The sequence below is a fragment of the Maylandia zebra genome, linkage group LG18 (genome assembly GCF_041146795.1).
Source record: "Maylandia zebra isolate NMK-2024a linkage group LG18, Mzebra_GT3a, whole genome shotgun sequence".
Classification (NCBI taxonomy): Eukaryota; Metazoa; Chordata; class Actinopteri; order Cichliformes; family Cichlidae; genus Maylandia; species Maylandia zebra.
The window spans coordinates 4,424,472-4,444,503 of NC_135184.1; the positions used below are offsets into that span (position 1 = coordinate 4,424,472).

General features: G+C 42.9%; 1 protein-coding gene across 1 annotated transcript in view; it reads left to right on the forward strand.

Moving 5' to 3' along the window:
* Window positions 1–5,239, forward strand: part of LOC112431537 (uncharacterized) — a 28,454-nt gene extending 23,215 nt beyond the window's left edge. Inside the window, exons 8-9 of the mRNA XM_076876990.1 lie at window positions 698–976; window positions 1,463–5,239. Coding sequence (XP_076733105.1) covers window positions 698–976; window positions 1,463–2,007 — 824 coding nt within the window. The 3' untranslated portion in view covers window positions 2,008–5,239. The remainder of the gene's footprint in view (window positions 1–697; window positions 977–1,462) is intronic.
* The last annotated feature ends 14,793 nt before the right edge of the window (window positions 5,240–20,032 follow it).

Below are 20,032 nucleotides of genomic sequence, written 5' to 3' on the forward strand. Positions count from 1 at the left end.
ACTCGAACTAAATCAGCTCAAATCTCACAGATGTCAGTGTTATTCACAAAGCATGGAAACATAGTTGTTAGTTTTGAATGCAGCCACAGCAGGCAAACTATGGCTGCATGCTCCAAAGAACAGGAGCACAGTAACTGAACACACTCTTAGCACACTTACATCTGATTTTGGGAACAGTTAACAGATCTGAACCTGATGACCTGAGAGGTTTAACTGGGTCAAAGGTCGAGAGCCAATTGAGAACTGTCCAGTTAAACCAACTAAATGATGAAACCTTTGATTTAAAATGTCATGATCAACAGTATCAAAGGCAGCAATGAGATCAAATAGAACTAAGACTGAAACTCTGAGTCCCTAATAATCTTCAGATCACTGATGACTTTAGTTGGGTTGATTCTGTGCAATGACTGGCTGTGAAACCTGACTGGTACTTATCTGCTATGGCACTGTGAGATTTTCAGTTTAATCTACAACAATGACAAACATTTACTTGCAGCGTGAAGCTGGCAGCAGCTACCTGAATGATTTGTACTCTGAACTTTCCTAATAAGAGTATCAGAGCTCGAGAGTAACTTACACTTTCATTTTTCACATTTGTACAGTTTAAATTTCACTCACATATGAGGACATGCTCAGAGTGGACTATATTTGCTCAGATGTGTTTTCCTGTCATCACATTATTAACCTTTTTCCTCAGTGACCCTTTGTTCCTCAAGATCTCCCCCTAACATGAAGTGTGAGGAAGAGGAGGGCCTGTATGACCAGCAGGTCTCCAACCAGGAGAGGAACTCGAGTCTGGACCAGGAGGGCCCAGATCGTCCACAGATCAAAGAGGAAGAGGAGGAACTCTGCATCAGCGATGACGTAGAAAAGATTGTACTCAAACAGGAGGATGAAGGCCTCATCTGGACTGAAGAAGAGCAGCTCAGACAGCTGGATAACATCTGGAAACCTGAAATGAACTTACACAGCAGGGGTATGTAAAACCGTAGTGGTCTTACCTAAAAATTAATATGACTTTAATTCATTCAATAAAGATATTTTGGAAACACATCAGAGTTCTTCAAGGCCAGTGTTTAAATAAACTCAGCTGATTGTTAGTCGAGGTTTTCTGAGAGCTTCGCTGCTTTTTATCCCCATATTTTAATCCTACTTTTAAATTTCCCCTTCTGTCTGATGTTTGTCTTATCATTTACATAAACATGTTTCCAACAGTAATTGGTGGACAAACTGTGATTGGTGCATAGAAATTTACTAACGTGTTAGAAGTGAGTGCATGAAATCTTATTTTAACAGTTTCCAGGTCTGGGTAAATGATATGATGATATTTCGGATGATATTTTGATTAAACTCTGTTGTAGAGTTGGAAATGGACAGCTGTAGACACCACTGCCGAGTAGTCATTCTTGTTATACTTCTATATTTATCTAAGACAAGTAATTTTGTCCATTTGTCACCTCAGCTTTCCCACAACAGCATGAATGTGAGGAGGAACTGGTTTTTGGGGACCAGGAGAGAAACTTCAGCCTCGACCAGGAGGATCCGGAGCTTCCACAGATAAAAGAGGAAGAGGAGGAACCTTGCACCAGTCAGGACGTAGATCAGCTTGTAGTGAAGCAGGAGACTGAAGGCATTATTATCTTCATGGTGGCTCCTACTTATGAGGAAAGTGAGCCAGAGCTGGACAGTGAACATCTCCTTTCTTCCAGCTCTCCTGAACCAGAGAGCAGAGATCAGCAAGACAACTTTCCTGTGTCAGAGAGTCAGCGTAAAACTGACACAAGTAAAAAGTTTGTGAAATGTGAGATTTGTGGAAAAACCTTTGAGTACAGATCCAAACTAACGAGACATATGAGGGTTCACACAGGTGAGAAGCCACATTCTTGCAGCACCTGCGGAAAAAGATTCAGCCTGATGATAAACTTGAAAACTCACATGAGAATCCACACAGGTGAAAAGCTTCATTCAGAGGATACAGTTACAAAGACACATGAGGATTCACACTAGTTAAAAGTGGGAGAACTGTCAGATGAAGCAGTCCACTGAGAAGCCAGATCAGAGCAGATCAGATGACCTCCTTCCTTAAAAAACTCTGTATTGTTTATTGTATGTAGGGGTGGGAGATATAGCCTCAAAATAATATTTCAAGAAACTTACATTTAAAAAAAATAATGTACATTTTATCAGCTCGGCAGGCAGCAGCATTTATATGTGTAAGTAAATGATGGATTTTCCATCTTTCTCTTCCAGTGAGCTGCTGTCACTGATGACAGCTTAGCTAATTCAAAGTGTGAAAATGTGGCCACCTCAAGGTGCTTGATATTGTAAGGTAAAGACCCAACAATAATACAATGAAAACAGAGAAAACCCAAACAGTCATATGACCCCCTATTAGCAAGCGTTTTGGCGACAGTGGGAAGGAAAAACTCCTTTTTAACAGGAAGAAACCTCCAGCAGAACCAGGCTCAGGGAGGGACCCCCATCTGCAACAAGGAAAGTTTTAAGTCTAATCTTAAAAGCTGAAGGCTCTGCCTCCCATTCTACCTTTAAATACTCTATGAACAACATTATAGTGCAATGTTAGTGACACGGCATACATGAAATATGAGCACATAAGTATCCTCAGGGGTGTTTTTCCTGGAAGTTTTAAGAAAAGTGTATTACAAGTGCTTACACTCTAGCTTAATATCCAAAATAACCTTGTAATGCGGAGCCTGCACAATTCTGTCATATAAGCAGAGGTGGAAAGTAACGAATTACATTTACTTGCGTTACTGTAATTGAGTAGTTTTTTTGTGTATTTGTACTTTTTAAAGTCATTTTTCAAGTCTGTAATTTTACTTTTACTTAAGTATATTTTTTAAAAAGTATTGTAGTTCGCTACGTTTTCAATCACACCCGTTACTGAGTAAATTAAAAAAACCATTGCACTTCGGAAATACTGCAGGGAATGATGGGTAGTAGAACAAATTGGCGCTAAGGTCACGTTAAAGATGGAGTCTGACATCGGTGTTATGGATCCAGTGAAAAAAGAAGCCCCGTCGAATTCTGCTGACCCTGAACTCGAAGAAACGGATGTGAACCCCTGGCCGTATTTAAGGGACCATTTCGGCTTCAAGTGCAAGAAAGGCAACAGCTTTATTATGCAGTGTAAGCTGTGTTTGCCCAGAGAGACCGAGTTAGCAGCTTTTAAAAATTCCACATCAAACCTGCGCAAGCATGTGGAGGTAAGTTAAATACAACTCGTACCGTTATGGTAGCAAAAAGGCTGTGTTCAAATTAATCACATTAAGTTAAGACATCTGTGAAGAACACAGATAACGTTGGTTGGTACTAGCAACTTGCTGTAATCGGGCACGTTGTTGTCCACGCAACTTACATTTTTTTTACTGGGTTGGTAAATTGCCAAAAGAAAATGTGTTTACCTACGTTTTTCCTGTTTGTTAATAATAAGAATTTATTTAAAAAAATAGTTAAATTCAAGACAGAAGCGGCTACTTTCTTACTTAACCCACATATGTTCACACTGCAGGCAAAAGAATAACAGAGCGCTCACTTACCTTAGATTAGTCAAAGACAGCTGACTTCTGTTACTTGTTAATTAGCACTTGCAACCTCCCGTTAACTAGCCTGTTACTGTCCAATAAAAAAAACCCACGAGCTATATTGGTATAATTTACCAGCGGTAGCTATGTAATGCATTGATGTCTTATTAGGGACATCAAAAAACTTTCTCTCAAACTTAACACTGGCCTGCCTGCCTCAGCTGCCTTCGAGCGTCTCTTTAGCTGTGCTGGACTACTGTTCACTGCAAAGTGAGCAAGGATGAACTCTACTAACTCTGAAAATCAACTGCTCCTCAAAATTAACAGGAAGTTCAGAGAGTAACACTCTAGGATGGATACAAAGGAACTTTAATCTAGAGGTACAGTAGGGCAGGGCCAAGTTTAAAAAATTCAAAAACATTTTTAAAGCAGCTGCCGTTCAGTTCAGTACTTGTTCTCTTATTTGACAGTTTAGAACACATTCTCATGTGAAAGAATGATATGGTTTTGTATTGAAAACACTGTGATACCTGACGGTTTGGTTTGGTTGATTGGTTTGGTGACCATTATCCATTTTCATGTATAGACTTGCAGTTTAACTGCCACTGCACTTTAATTTGTAAAGTTTTTCTTTTCACTAAAAAAGAACTACTTTGAGATTTATATCCCACTGTCCTTTTTTGCACTACTCAGAAGCGGCTGTCCTCCTGCTGACAGAAAAGTAACTATGTAACTTTTACTCTGAGTACATTTTAAATGAGCTACTTTTTACTTTTACTTGAGTACATTTTTAGACAGGTAATTTTACTTGTACTTGAGTAAAATTTCAGCAAAGTAATAGTACTTTTACTTGAGTAAAATATTTTAGTACTCTTTCCACCTCTGCATATAAGGAAAAGAAATTCTACCTGGTTTGTTTCATCTTGGGTCGAGCTTTTTAACCTCCTGCTTTTCCACCGTGTAGCACATCAGTAATTTCCATCCACTGACTGCTCTTGCTGTTATATGAAATGTAACTCGCGAGTGCTCCAGTGATGCATGGTTGAATCATTTGTTTACCTTTGGGTCGCACATCACTGCTGCTAGTATCTCCTGCTCACGTGCCTTCACAGCCCGGTTGTACTCAAGTGTGTTTTTGCTTAAAGTGTTGTAACAGGTTTGCTTTTTTCACTTTCAGTGGGAAAAGTTTTCTTGCATATTTTGCGAACATTCAGCTACCAAACTGTGACTGGAGCCCGACATATGGCTCTGGCTGTGAGACATGACTGGGGTTGACTCATTGGGGTGAATGCAAACACATGATGTTCCTCTAAACACACTTTTTTGTAAACATTTATACCAGTATTATTGCAGATCATATGATATGTCACAGCCCTAATTCTGTTTGTTGCATATTCCATTAAAACCTGTAATGAAGATGAAACACGTATTTACATTCATTTGATGTGATATTTGTATCGTGTTGAGCTGTGGAGGTGACAAAAAAGTTGCTGAGATGTTTTATTTTTTTGTTTAGTGGAGAGGTTTTACTCCACAGAGTCAAAGCTGGAAAGAAACACACATGAGACCAAACATTTTGTGATTTAATCTTGATTTTCATGAAGACTGAATTTCAGCATGTGCTCATCCTGTTGATTCGTATGTTGGTGTTGGTTATGTGTCTTAAAAGTGAAATAAAGATTTCTTTAAAACTTCTTGTGGCTATTTTTTTAAGGCACAATCTTTACAACATGAAACAACGTCTGTGAAGCACATTTTGTACAGTGGGCAGGGAGACTTGCCCATCACTGTGGTGGTGGGGTGGATGAGATTTGCCTGCGGTCACTTAAGGCTCTGTATGTTGTGGGTCTGTATGGACGTTGAGGTCAGTGCCTTCAGACCGGCCAACTATGGTGGTAATCATGGTCCCCTGTTTTATGAAGGGAGTGTAGAGGGTATGTTTGCACTTCAGGCCTCCCTAGGAAGGTCTATATCTGTAGTCACTTTCACTGTTTTCTTATTGCTGTTTCAAATTGTTGTTTCTGTTTGTAGCCTTTTTATTGAAGGATTTTGGTTTATATTATTAATATGTGCATTTGTTGTTATTAATAATATTTGCTTCACTCTCCATTTGATGTGTTTTTGGTATGTTTTACTTTTAATTGTTCTATGATTATGTTTATGTGTGGTTTATAATTATATTTAAGTTCTGGGTTTTTTTATGAATAAAAGTGACTTAACTTGTCAGAGATATGAGACTTTGGGCATTTCCCCTTCTGTCTTATTCTCAGTGTCTTGTCTCCATGTTTATTTACCTCTGTGTTGCTATCTTTGTGTCTCTGTCTCTTTCTCTTCCCCTGTTCAGTGGGATTTAAGACTTCCAACAAATAATTTCAAAGGGTCAATTAAATTTTAATACAACCATTTTACTCAACACTGCACTCGAATTTTAGCATTTTTTTTTTTACTCAGTCATAAAAAGATTCATCTTAAAATATGTTTTAGATACATTTTTATTACTTTTTTCTTTCTTTCTTTCTTTTCTTGTTGTTGTCCCGTTTCGTTTTTTAGCCATCAGAATTATTGTCTGAAGGCCAAAAAAGATGCCCAACTAACTTAATTTACCAAATGGACCATCACGGCCTTGCCATATTGGTCCATTTGATCAACCTTTGTTATTATTTATTTATTTTAATTTATTTTCAGTTGTTACAGATAGGACAGACATGACTGGGGGATAGGAAGGAAGGAAGGAAGGAAGAAAAGGGGAAGAGGGACAGTGAGAAAGGGCACTTAAAAAATATCTCCCAGGTCACCTGTTGAGAGAAGAAAATAAGAGAAAACAAGCAAAAAAGAGAGCAACATAATAACACAACACCATTGCAATAATCTAGCTAAGTGTAAATAACAGTAAATATTAAATACTGAATGTGATTGTGCAGCACGCAAGATTGACATCGCATAATGTGGTTTGAGGTAGCAGCCAAGAAAGGTGTAGCTTGTGTGTGTGAACACCTGTGTGGATGAGTGCTCGTCTATTCAAAAGGCTTCTCCATGTAACGATCTGCTGGTGTGGGGAGCCATAGCCTCGTCCCCCAGGGCATGAAGCAGGCATGGAGGAGATCCAGGCCCCAGACATCCAGAGGCCCCCAGAGTGCGAGCGCCCAAAGAGGACCACCGGAGGGGCAACCGTGCCACCTTCCTGGGAAGAGCTGAGGAGAACCCCAGATGAGGGGTCACCCAACAGCCACAGAGCAGAAGCCAGAGGGGGCGGCAGTGACGTACACGCGGGCTCTGCCGGCAGTCAGCTGTGCCAGAGTGAATCGAGCCCCCGCAAGGGGCCCGACTGAGCCACAGGCACCAGGCCCCACCAAGCAGCCGTACCGGGGAGTGAGCTGGTACAGACCTGAGCGTCCAGCCCTGGACACCAAGAACGCACCGATGTCTGAGGGCATCAGCCACCAGCAGGGAGTGTGGTGAGGGGAAATAAGCCTCCATACCTTGGAGGGCCTGAGATGTTCCAAGGGGGTGGAGTGTAAGACCCGAGCTGACATATAGACACAGACGAATAGGCGCACACAGACCTAAACATGCATTCCCACCCTCATGCACACATATACAAATACTCGGCGCTCATCCAACCTGGATACAGACACAAAGAGTATTTTAAACTATTCTGTAAATTCTTGGAAAGTGGTCTTTTTTGGGGGGGACCTCTGCTACTACCAGAGGTTGTCTGCACCACACCAGGGCCTGTGCTGCTAGCATAAACCAACTGAGCCTCAACCAGGGCCTGTGCTGTTTTCTGAGGCCATCTCACTGCACCGGGGCCTGTGCTGCCAGCTGGATCCATCGGCACCATCCCAGGACCTGTGCTGCTGGCTGAGGCCATCTGCACCGCACCAGGGCCTAGCTGGACCCATAGGCACCACACCAGGGCCTGTTCTGCTAGCATAAACCAACTGAGCCTCACCAGGGCCTGCACTGCCGGCTGGACCCATAGGCACCACATCAGGGCCTGTGCTGCTAGCATAAACCAACTGAGCCTCACCAGGGCCTGTACTGCCGGCTGGACCCATAGGCACCACATCAGGGCCTGTGCTGCTAGCATAAACCAACTGAGCCTCACCAGGGCCTGTACTGCCGGCTGGACCCATCTGCACCATCCCAAGGCCTGTACTGCTGGCTGGGGCCATCTGCAGCACACCAGGGCCTGTTCTGCCGTCTGGACCCATAGGCAACACCCCAGGGCCTGTGCTGCTGGCTGGGGCCGTCTGCAGCACACCAGGGCCTTTGCTGCCGGCTGAACAAACTGCATCTGTGTTGCTAGTGCAAGACATCAGCACCACACCAAGGCCTGTGCTGCTCGAAAAGCTTATCTGCAATACATCGGGCGCTGTGCTGTTGATTGAAGCCTTCTACACCACATTGGTGAATGTGCTAGCAGAAGCCCTCTGCTAGCAAGCCACCAGGACCCGAACTTTTGGCTGGAGCCTTACTTGCCATCCTAGGTTTGTGCAGCCTATTTAATTCAGCATCAACAATCATTGTGTTTTGGATAATGGCTTTTTTAATAACTTTACTTTGCTTATTGGCCGTGGGGGACTTTTGGACTCTCAATTTTTCTAAGATGAGAACATTTAACAGTGACCCCATTCTGCGAGACATGGTTCCCAGATCTACATGCGTCACTGCTGCTATACATCCTGTACAATTTCCAATGTATTTGGAACAGGACATTAATCATTTTGAACTACAGAAAGATTTACCTCATCTTCAAAACCTTCTTGCTTTGTACAATTACAAAATTAGTTACGAAAAATCCTGCTTTGTGTCAACATTTCACACGTCAAAATCAATAAGTACAAAGCAGAGACTTCTGATCGTCTTACTACTGCTCTTATCTGGTAATGTGCAACCTAACCCAGGCCCTGAGCTGCAATGTAGCCAGACACCATCTGAATTTAAATCCTCACCTGGGCTGAAGATAGTTCATCTTAATGTGCGCAGTTTGTTACCCAAGATGGATATGATCAAGATCTGGGTTCAATCAACAGATGCAGATATTGTCCTCATTTCTGAAACTTGGTTGTCTAAATATATATCTGATGAACATGTTAGCATGGCTGGCTACAATATCTATCGCACCGATAGGTTTAAGAAAGGTGGTGGTGTTGCTGCTTATGTTAAGTCAAAATTTGATGCTACAATAGTTCTATCAGAATCAATTTGCAAACAATTGGAATTTTTGGCTCTGAATGTGAATGTTGCAAAGGGTCTTTGCATAACAGTTGCTTGTTGCTATCGACCCCCTTCTGCCTCCACAGAAGCTCTGCGTTCTTTAAACCTTTTGCTGTCCAGACTAAATTATGGGGAGCTTGTTCTAGCTGGTGACTTTAACTGGGATTGGCTCAAAACTGTTTCAGATGATTTTAAATCTTTCTGTGATTCTATCAGTCTTACCCAGCTGGTCAATTTACCCACTCGGCCGAATCTCAAAAGCCCCGAAAAGTCTACCTTGATTGACTTGATTTTGACAAATGTTCCTCATAAATTTTCATCTTTGGGTGTCTTTTGTAACGACTTAAGTGACCACTGTGTTGTTGCTGCTATTAGAAATACTAAAGTGGCCAAGTCACAACATGGTATTATTTTTAAAAGAACTCTTAAACATTTTAATGAGCAAGCATTTTATCATGATTTGTCAAATTATGACTGGAAGAAAATAGGATTGATCCCTGATATAGAATTAGCGTGGGCATTCTTTAAGGATGGGTTTATGCAAATTGTGAATAAACATGCTCCATTAAGAAGATATAGGATAAAAGGTCGTGAAAACCCCTGGTTCTCCCAAGAGCTGGCAGATATCATTCATGAGCGTAATCTGGCTTGGGCCAAAGCGAGGAAAACAGGCTACCCCAGTGATTGGCTTCTTTTCAGACAACTAAGAAACAGATGTACTTCCTCTATTAAGAAAGCTAAAACAGAATATTATCTGTCTGTCACCACTGAGAACCTAAATAATCCACAGAAGTTCTGGAAAATCATTAAGTCTCTTTCAGTGAGTAAAAGCTCCCACGCTCTACCCACCTATGTTTTTAAGGATTCTGTTCCTGTTTATGATAGGAAGGAGATTATGAATTGTTTTAACAAGCACTTTATATCTTCTGGCTCTTTGTTTGACTCTCTGAACCCAGTCTCTGTAAAATCTGGCACAAACCTTCCGGTGTACACTGGTCAGCCATTTAACTTTGTTCCTTTCTCTGTGCAGGAGGTCTGTAAAGCTCTTAAACTGTTAGATCCTAGAAAATCTCCAGGGCCAGACTTACTAGATCCTTACTTCTTGAAACTGGCAGCTGATTTTGTAGCAGAGCCTCTCACAACACTTTTCAACCTCACACTGGATACGAATAAAATTCCCTCAGTATGGAAATCAGCTTTTGTTGTTCCTCTATTAAAAGGGGGCGACCCAGCAGTGTTAACTAATTACAGACCAATATCTAATCTATCTGTGCTGGCTAAAGTTCTTGAAGCTCTTGTGTGTGAGCAGTTAAAGGAGTTTTTGCACATCAATGCCATTTTATCTGAATATCAATCAGGCTTTAGGAAGAATCACAGTACTATCACAGCTGCAATTAGAGTGGTAAATGATATTACTATTGCACTTGATAAAAAACAACACTGTGCATCCCTTTTTATTGATTTGTCAAAAGCATTTGACACTGTTGATCATTGTATTTTAAAACTTAGACTCTTCCAGTCAGGACTCTCTGAGAGAGCAGTGGCATGGTTCTCAAACTACCTCAGTAACAGGACTCAGTGCATTAAATCTGACGGTCTATGTTCTGACTTTGTTACAGTGCACAACGGAGTGCCACAGGGTTCTGTATTAGGTCCCCTTCTATTTATCATTTACGTAAACAATCTTAGTCTACATGTGCCAGATGCAAACTTGCACTTCTATGCTGATGATACAGTTATTTACAGCTGTGGTTCAACTCTTGTCCAAGCCATCGACTCCTTGCAGAAAGCCTTTTCTGCTGTCCAGCACTCATTACATCAGCTTAAACTTGTTCTCAACGCAGACAAAACAAAGCTCATGTTGTTTTCTAAATCAAGGAGACGAGCCCAAACAATCCCATCAGTAACCACTCTTGAAGGTAATAAAATAGAGTTGGTTCACACCTATAAATATCTGGGAATCTTAATTGATGACTCGCTTACCTTCAAACCACATGTAGAGAATCTTGTGAAAAACCTGAAGTTAAAACTGAGATTTTATTTTCAAAATAAGTTGTGTTTCTCTTTTAATACAAAGAAGCGGCTTGTTGCTGCAACATTCTTGCCTGTGCTGGATTATGGTGATATTCTATATATGAATGCTTCTGCTCAATGTCTTCGAATGGTTGATTCTGTGTATCGTGCTTCTCTGAGGTTCATCACTAACCGTAAATTTCAGACTCACCACTGTGAGTTATACTCTCAGGTAGGATGGCCTGCTTTGGTAAGTCGGAGGAACTCTCATTTATACAGTTTTATATATAAGGCGATACTTGGGTTGCTGCCTTCTTATATATGTTCCCTGCTTGTAATGAAACATGCTGGTCGGTATTCTCTTCGTCCGCATGGTTACTTGTTGCTTTCTGTTCCATTTGCCCGAACTGAACTTGGTAAAAGAGCTTTTGTCCATTTAGCACCCTTGGCCTGGAACAAACTGCAGAAGGAATGGAAAATGACTGAATTCATTTCATTAAGTGATTATAAATCTAAACTACGAATCCTTGAGGCCAAGTCCATAACATGCAACTGTTTCAATTAGATTGATTGTCATTTTAACTGACTTTTTATTTTATTTGAATTTTATTGAATTTTATTTTTTATTTTATTTGTATTCTTTCACTTATTGTTGCATGTGTGTTGTTGCTGCCTGTGTTTGAGTAATTTCTGTAACTGTGAGACATCTGCTGCTGCCTATCTTGGCCAGGTCTCCCTTGAAAAAGAGGTTTTTAATCTCAATGGGATCTTCCTGGTTAAATAAAGGTTAATAAATAAATAAATAAATAAAAAATGGACACTGTACATGTACTGTACAGCACGGCCCCTCCTGAGAACCCTCAATGTCTACATGCATTTAAAACTGGGTGGTGGGCACTATGGAACGCCAGGACTGCCATAATGAATTAATTAAATACATCATTAAATAATTAATTAAATGTGGCAATAATTAATTAAAATTGGAATTAATTAATTAAATAGTTATGACACATGTAATTAATTAGTTATTGACACATTTAATTAATTATTTATATATTTCACATTTTAATTAATTATTGACACATTTAATTAATTATTGACACATTTAATTAATTATTTAATGCTATATTTATTTATTTCATTTTGGCAGTCCTGGCGTCTGGCTGTCATCTTGAAATAATTTTATCTGTCAGCCTCACCCATCAAACTCAGGGGGCGGGGTTAATGCTGCCCATGCAGCTTCTCTAACATTTGATTGGTTGCCGTGCAAAGTAAGTCAAAACAGGTCGATCCTAGATAATCGATTGCTTGTGTAGACTTGGGGCAGCCAGGTATCCCAGAATGCATTTCAAATCACAGGCAGCAATGGTGGTGGTGTAGTTTTAAAATATCCCGTTTTTCTGTCACCAACTACACTTTTAACAGTGTTTTAGCTGCGAATGTCGCGCCGTAATCTTCACATGTCTGGTCAGGTTGTCAACATAGAACATGTTTGCAAAAGTGCTCAGATGTTTTCAGAGATTTCACTAGCTCTGCTAACAGTTAGCATGCAGAGTGCACCGAGGGGGTTACGTTAACCGGTTTGTTTACATATTCCACTCTCCGTGTTCCACATGTTGCATTCGCAGATTCTCATTTTCACCGAACGATCGTCTCTTTCCGCCTGGTCTTGTGTCTCTGTGCTTCTGTAACATAAAGAACGAGCTGACATTTTTCTCACGAAACCAGCGATCAGCTCAACAGACCCTCAGTTTACCTGCATGCAGACAGAGGTCAGACAACAATTTTACATGTATGATCTTAAAACAGGACACAGCCACTATACGTGCTGCACAGTAAAAAATGGAGTGTCAATATTTCAGTGTAAACCTATTTTAACCTAGAGAGAGTATATACAACTCTGTGAGGAGTAAACCAGCTCTAACGTCAGAGTTAAAAGTCAGTGTAAAGTTCTGTAGACACGGAGTGAAGACATAACTCCACACAGTGTTTGTTTAAGCCGTGAGACCAGTTTTCCCGTGATTCACTCGCGTACGTCAGTTTGAAGAGGAAAAAGAACTCCACGGGACCCGATGTGAAAAGATGTAACAAAAAATTTATTCCACAGTTTTTGCATCTTACAGGAGTGGTCAGGTTTAACTTGTCCTCAACAAAATAACCTACTACGGTAGGAAAACCGTGTGGCTCTGTTCTACCCTGCTGCCCCGTATAGCTTATGCCGTGTTAACCCCTTTTCTCTCTCTCTCCCCCCTCCCGCACCGCATGCACTAATTGCATACATCCGTGATGCCCGGATTTTACTATAAACACGAGTCTTTAAGGCACATGTATTCATGGTACTACGTAACCTAGTTCCACCATAAACATGCATCTATTTCCTAAAATTATTAATTACACAAACAAGCTTAACAACAGCGAAATATAAATACTAAAACATATGAACTATCTTAACTTGGCTCCCACATACCGGCCCCTAATTGTGACCCTATTACACAATTACCAAATTACACTTGTGGAGCCAAGGTACACAAACTTCAGTCTCTGCAGTTGATTACTTCAGTCCGATTCCTGCAGAAGGCAAATCTTCGTAATGGGCCTGTCCAGTACACTCGTCTTGGTTTTGATCCTAACCTGCCGCACCATTCCTGCCTTGTCTGAGATAGCATGGATTACTTTCCCTGTAATCCAAGAGTTGCGTGGGGCTGTATCGTCAACAATAAGCACAATGTCTCCAACCAAAAAGTTGCGAGATGGACGGGTCCACCTTTGCCTCTCTTGAAGTTGTGGTAAATATTCCCTTGCCCATCGTTTCCAGAATATTTCCGACATGTATTGCACTTGCCTCCATCTTCTTCTTGCGTAGAGATCTTGCCTGTCGAACAGTCCGGGAGGAAGAGATGGTTTGTTCCTGAGCAGCAACAGGTGATTGGGAGTGAGTACTTCCAGATCATTTGGATCACTGGACGCTTTGGTTATTGGCCGACTGTTAATAATGGCCTCCGCCTCACACAGAAGTGTATGCAGGCTCTCTTCATCCAGTGTCTGGAGCCTCAAGGTAACATTTAGGATTTTCTTCACTGACTTGATCAATCTCTCCCAGACCCCTCCATGATGGGGTCCTGAGGGAGGGTTGAACATCCACTGAATGCCTTGTTGTTTTAGGTGGTCTTCAATTTTGGACACATTCCATTCAGCAATGGCTCTTTTAAGTTCACGCTCTGCACCAATGAAGTTAGTTCCATTGTCAGAACGAAGGGTCTTTATCTGGCCTCGTCTGGCTATGAAGCGACGGAGAGCATGGATGAAGGAATCTGTGTCCAGCGAGGCTGCCATCTCCAAGTGTATTGCACGAGTGGTTAGGCAGGTGAAAATGACTCCATACCTCTTCACCGTACTTCGACCACGTTTGATCTCGAACGGACCAAAGTAGTCCACTCCGCAGTTAGTAAATGGAGGGTCATCTGGCAGAACTCTGTCTCGGGGTAGGTCGGCCATTTGCTGCTGTCCTGCAACTCCATGCTCACGCCGACAGGCAATACACCTAGCGAGTATTTTTCGTACTGCAGAGTTGGCACCGGGTACCCAAAACTTTGTTCTCAACTTGGAGATAACATGATTGCGACCACTATGAGCCAAGTTCTCATGTATTTCTCTGAGGATAAGCTTCGTGACGTGAAGATCCTTGCTCAGGATTGCTGGCCGCTTAGCCTCCTCGGGTAGTGCTGCTCTGCTGAGTCGCCCTCCGACCCTAAGGATGCCTTGTTCAAGTACTGGACTCAGTTTGAAAAGACTACTAGTCCTCTTCACCCCCTGACCTTTAGAAAGTGCGCTGATCTCCTTAGGAAATGTCTTTCTCTGACAGTAGCGAATGATTGCTTCTTCAGCCTTCGCAAGGTTCTCTACCGTTAGCTTGTTGGTGTCCCCTTGAAACAGGCTGTCCTTGAAACCTTCCATATCCCTCTCGACTTCAGGTTGTGTTTTAACAGCACACAACTCCTTCCTTTTGCGACACAATTGCAGCAGAATGCTCTTGACTTTAAGCATCCATGCCACTGCCCTTTTAAGTTTAAACCAGGATGAGAAGTAGTGCAGGAACTCCAGCACTACATCTTCACATTCCTTGATTGTACTAGCACACACCAGGTTACCCTTTACCTCTGGGTCATCTGTAGTCAGGCCTTCAACTGGGTGCACCTCTTCTGGCCACTCTTCCATGGGTTTGGTGAGAAAGTCCGGCCCCTGTAACCATGTGTGGGATTGCATGAAGCTCTCTGCTCGGAGCCCCCTTGATGCAAAGTCGGCAGGATTCAGTGAGGTGTTGATATACCTCCATTGCTCTGGACTGGAGCATTTCAAGATGGCATCCACACGGTTAGCAACAAAGGTACGGAATCTACTTGTTTGATTGCTGATATACTTGAGTACCGTGGTACTATCTGACCAAAATACAGATGGTTGGAGCGGAAGCTGCAATTCAGATGTCAGAACCCTGTCTATGCGTGCTGCCATGCTCGCTGCGGTAAGTTCCATGCGGGGAACTGTAATGGGCTTAAGTGGGGCCACTCTTGCCTTTCCCAACATGAATGCGCAGTGGACTTCGTTACGGCTGTTCCTCTGTAGCAAGTAGCATACTGTACCGTAGCCCTCTTCACTGGCATCAGCAAAGTGTTGCAGCTGATTGTATACTGACTCTCCAAAGCCCACAGGTTTAAAACATCTTGGAACGCTTATGTTCCCTAGCTGGCGGAGCTGGGTCTTCCACTTGAGCCACTTGTGAGCTAGGTCTGCAGGTATGATGACATCCCAGCCAATCTTTCTCCTGCAAAGCTCTTGCAGAATCTTCTTTGCTTGAAGCGTGACTGGTGACAAGATACCCAGTGGGTCGTAGACAGAACTCACAGTGGACAGAAGGTTCCTCCGAGTGGGTGCCTTGTCTGGCATTACAATCTTGAACCTGAAGCTGTCAGATTGAATACACCATTGGACTCCCAGCGCTCTCTCAATGGGGAGTGTGTCCTGATCCAGATCGAGATCTTTAACCTCCGATGCCCTTTCTTCTTCTGGAATAGCAGACAGAACTGCTCTGCTATTGCTTATCCATTTTGTGAGCCTGAATCCACCCCTCTGACATACAGCTCTAAGAGTGTGGTATAACTGTATGGCTTCCTCTTCTGAGCTCACAGCCTTCAAACAGTCGTCCACATAGAAGTTGTGCAGGACTGTGTCAACCGCTTGGCTGTTGGCTGGATCTCGGTTGTCTTCAGCACATTTGCGCAGAGCAAAGCTGGCGCAGCTTGGTGACGAAGTTGCACCAAAAATGTGAACCACCATCTTGTACTCCACCATATTCTGAGTAATGTCACCAGATGTCCACCACAGGAACCGAAGAAGGTCAGAATCCTCATCAGGCACCTTTACTTGGTGGAACATTGCTTCCACATCTGCCATGATGACCACTTCCTCCTGTCTGAACCGGATAATTACCCCAAGAAGGGTACTGGTAAGATTTGGTCCTTGTAACAGCTGATCATTTAAGGTGGTGCCTTTGTACGATGCTCCACAGTCAAAGACCACTCGAAGCTTGTGTTTCTTGGGATGGTAAACTCCGTGGTGCGGTAGGTACCAAACCTTTCCATCGTCACGATCAAGGTCCTGTTCTGGCACTTTCACTGCGTAACCGTTGGTTATGACGTTACTCATGAAAGCCGAGTACTCTGCGTGGAATGAAGTATTCCTCTCCAACTTCCGCTTTAGGTGTAACGCACGTTGCTCAGCCACTTTGCGGTTGTTGGGCATCTTAATGCGCTTGTTCCGCAATGGCAGAGCGATGCTGTAGTGTCCGTCCACAATAGTAGCTGACTCTGTCGCTATCTCCAGAAACTGCAAATCCTCTCTTGACATTTCCTGTTTCTCGTTTCTTTCACGCTCAGGGAAGTCACTTTTAAACTGCTGGTCCCAGAGTTCATCCAGTTTGCTAACTGATATTCGGTTTGCTGCAACCTGAATCAGTCCGCATGGTGCCTTTTGTGAACTGCTTCCTTGGAGGGGTTCGCTGATGGTCCAACCGAGCCTTGTCTTCACAGCATATGGACCGCCATTCTCGCTGGCTATAACTTGCCAAGGTTCAACAGCTTTAGGTGCATTAGCCCCGATTAGCAGTCCAATCTTTGCTTCAATCCTAGGTATAGACACCTGCTGAAGGTAGGTCCACCTGTTCACGTAGTCTTGAGAAGGAGCATTGTCGGCAGAAGCAGGAATGTCACTGTGACTGTACATTTCTGGCAACTCAAAGAAGTCATTGCTGTCTAAGCTGCTTATTTCCAACCCAGACACAATGTGGCTACTGACGACCTTTTCCTCTCCCATTGTTTTCAGCAAAATCTTTGTCTTTCTGCCAGACAAGTTAAGCTCATGCATTAACTCTTCAGTACAAAAGCAGGCAGTACTGCCAGGGTCCAGAAAAGCATAAGTGTGTGTCACCTTTTGTCCTCTTTTAGGTTTCACTTGTACTGGAACTATTGCCAAAATGTGCTCTGTTTTCTCTGCAGCGTGAGCAGGTGCTTCCATTTCAACAAATCCATTCACGATTGACTCTGTTTGGTCTTCTCTTTCTAATGATTCCACTTCAGAAGCTACCCTTTTGCTTGTAGCACTGGGCTTAGTCTTCATGTGTAACACTGTGGGGTGCGGTTGTGCACAAACCTGACAACTTGCCTTTTCTTGGCACGAACCACTCATGTGTCCCTGTTTAAGACAGCTGAAGCATAGTCCTTTAGTTCGCATGAAGTCAATCTTTTCCTTATGAAGTGACTTCTTCATCCTCTTGCACTGTTCCATGGTGTGCTCTTCACCACGACAGAAAAGACAGGGTTTGGAAAATGCACACACCTGCTTCCCGCTGACCTTGTTCCTTTCTTTAGAGGGTACGTCCTGTGTAGTGGTGATAGTTGCAGCTGCAGTGAATCCTTTTCTGTTTCCACTTCTCCTTTGCAACCTCTCATCCACTTGCCCTCTAACTTGGACCTTTAATGTGCTGTCCTTTATATCACCGAACAATGGATGCAAAACTTCTTTGGCCTGCTTATTGACAAACTCCACCAGATCTGCAAATGTGACTCTGCGTTTTGCCTTGTCTAAGACCCCACAAGCATATGTTCTCCACCTTTCTCTCAGCTTGTACGGAAGCTTGGAAACGATAGCACGCATGTTGGCCGTGTTATCCAACTCCTCCATGTACTCCACATCCATCATTGCATTACGACATCCAGTAAGATAGAGGCCGAAAGCATGCAGAGCCTCTCCATCATCTGACTTGATGGTTGGCCAGTTAAGAGCCTTGTGAATGTATGCCACTGATATCTTGTAGGCATTTCCAAAGTGCTCTTCCAACAGTCTCTTAGCCATTTGATATCCATGTGTAGGTTCCATATGAAGACAACTCCGTATCAATTCTCGTGGTTGCCCACTTGTGTATTGTTCCATGTAGTACAATCGATCCTTGTCGCTCTCTGTTCTGTCCTCCACACCATGTTCAAAAGCTCGCATGAACAGCCGATACTCTAATGGGTCCCCTTTAAACACAGATATGTTCTGCGGGGGCAACGTAGCTAACTTCTGTTGCTTAGTTAGCGCTTCGACCACATCCTGTAGAGCACTTGGTGTCTGCGATGGCTGGGAGGTAACAGTGTGTGTTTGCTGTGCGTTTTGGAGAATGTTCTTCTTCTGCGCTTGTCTTTCTCGCGTGGGGGATGGGCTATTTGACTGCTGTGAAGTAAATAAATCTCCAACCTTATGCGATGCCACGTAGGAGTTCATTCCATCCCGAGTGGATACGCGACTGGATGCCTTGGATGCACGACTTTCGTATTCCGATAAGATCTTGATCTTTGCCTCATTTGCTGCAAGAGCTGTTTGTATTTCTAGCTCCTCCTTTTCAGCTTGGAGCTTAGCCTCCCTTTCCTCCAGCAAGCGTTTCTGTCTTAAAGACGATGCCTTAATCAATAAGGTAGCTCGCTCCACCTCTGCCTTCATGCGTGTGGACGACACCGATGACGAAGCGCAGGAGCCGCGTTCTGACAATGCCTTATCACTGCGTTTTGAGACAGATGCATTAGATATGCTGTCAGATGGATCCACATCTTCATTGCATTTTTCAGCCTCCACAGCGCGCATGGCCATCTTGTCAATCCAAGCCGAAGCTGTCTCAGCAAAAGCCTTAAAGGAATCAGCCTTAGGTTCAAACCAATTTTCCTGGTCTTTAGTTAAATCCTCCTCCGGCATTTGCTGGAGCACCTCTTTAACATTTGTGTTCAAACCACAAAACTCTCCAAACCGCTCATTAAAATCCTTCATTAACTGTGTTACTTCTGTTAGGCTGGTATCACATTCATTTTCCATCAGCTGGCGCACTTGTTTCACTGTGCCTGTTAATTTGGCTAGCTTGGCCTTCCGTAAATTGATAATACGTTGCAGCCTTTCCTCCATAGCTTTAGGTGTGATTTTCACCGCCCTAGCTTCCAATTCTGCTACTGTGTCTTCTTCTTCGTTGTTCATGCTATTAATTTCCCGAATAGCAACACCAAAATCCTTATTTTATCATCCAAAAATCATGCAGGTTGGCTACCACACAGTTCAGCATCCACCATGACTCAGCAATTTTTCCTCCTGAATTAGCTCCACTTACTCACGTTTGTTGTCGCTGCAGCAGCTCGGGTTTTTTCCTTCTTTAGTCGCGTCAATTACTCCACAACGAGCGGGTTTTCCTACAAAATGTTTAAGCCGTGAGACCAGTTTTCCCGTGATTCACTCGCGTACGTCAGTTTGAAGAGGAAAAAGAACTCCACGGGACCCGATGTGAAAAGATGTAACAAAAAATTTATTCCACAGTTTTTGCATCTTACAGGAGTGGTCAGGTTTAACTTGTCCTCAACAAAATAACCTACTACGGTAGGAAAACCGTGTGGCTCTGTTCTACCCTGCTGCCCCGTATAGCTTATGCCGTGTTAACCCCTTTTCTCTCTCTCTCCCCCCTCCCGCACCGCATGCACTAATTGCATACATCCGTGATGCCCGGATTTTACTATAAACACGAGTCTTTAAGGCACATGTATTCATGGTACTACGTAACCTAGTTCCACCATAAACATGCATCTATTTCCTAAAATTATTAATTACACAAACAAGCTTAACAACAGCGAAATATAAATACTAAAACATATGAACTATCTTAACTTGGCTCCCACAGTGTTGATTAG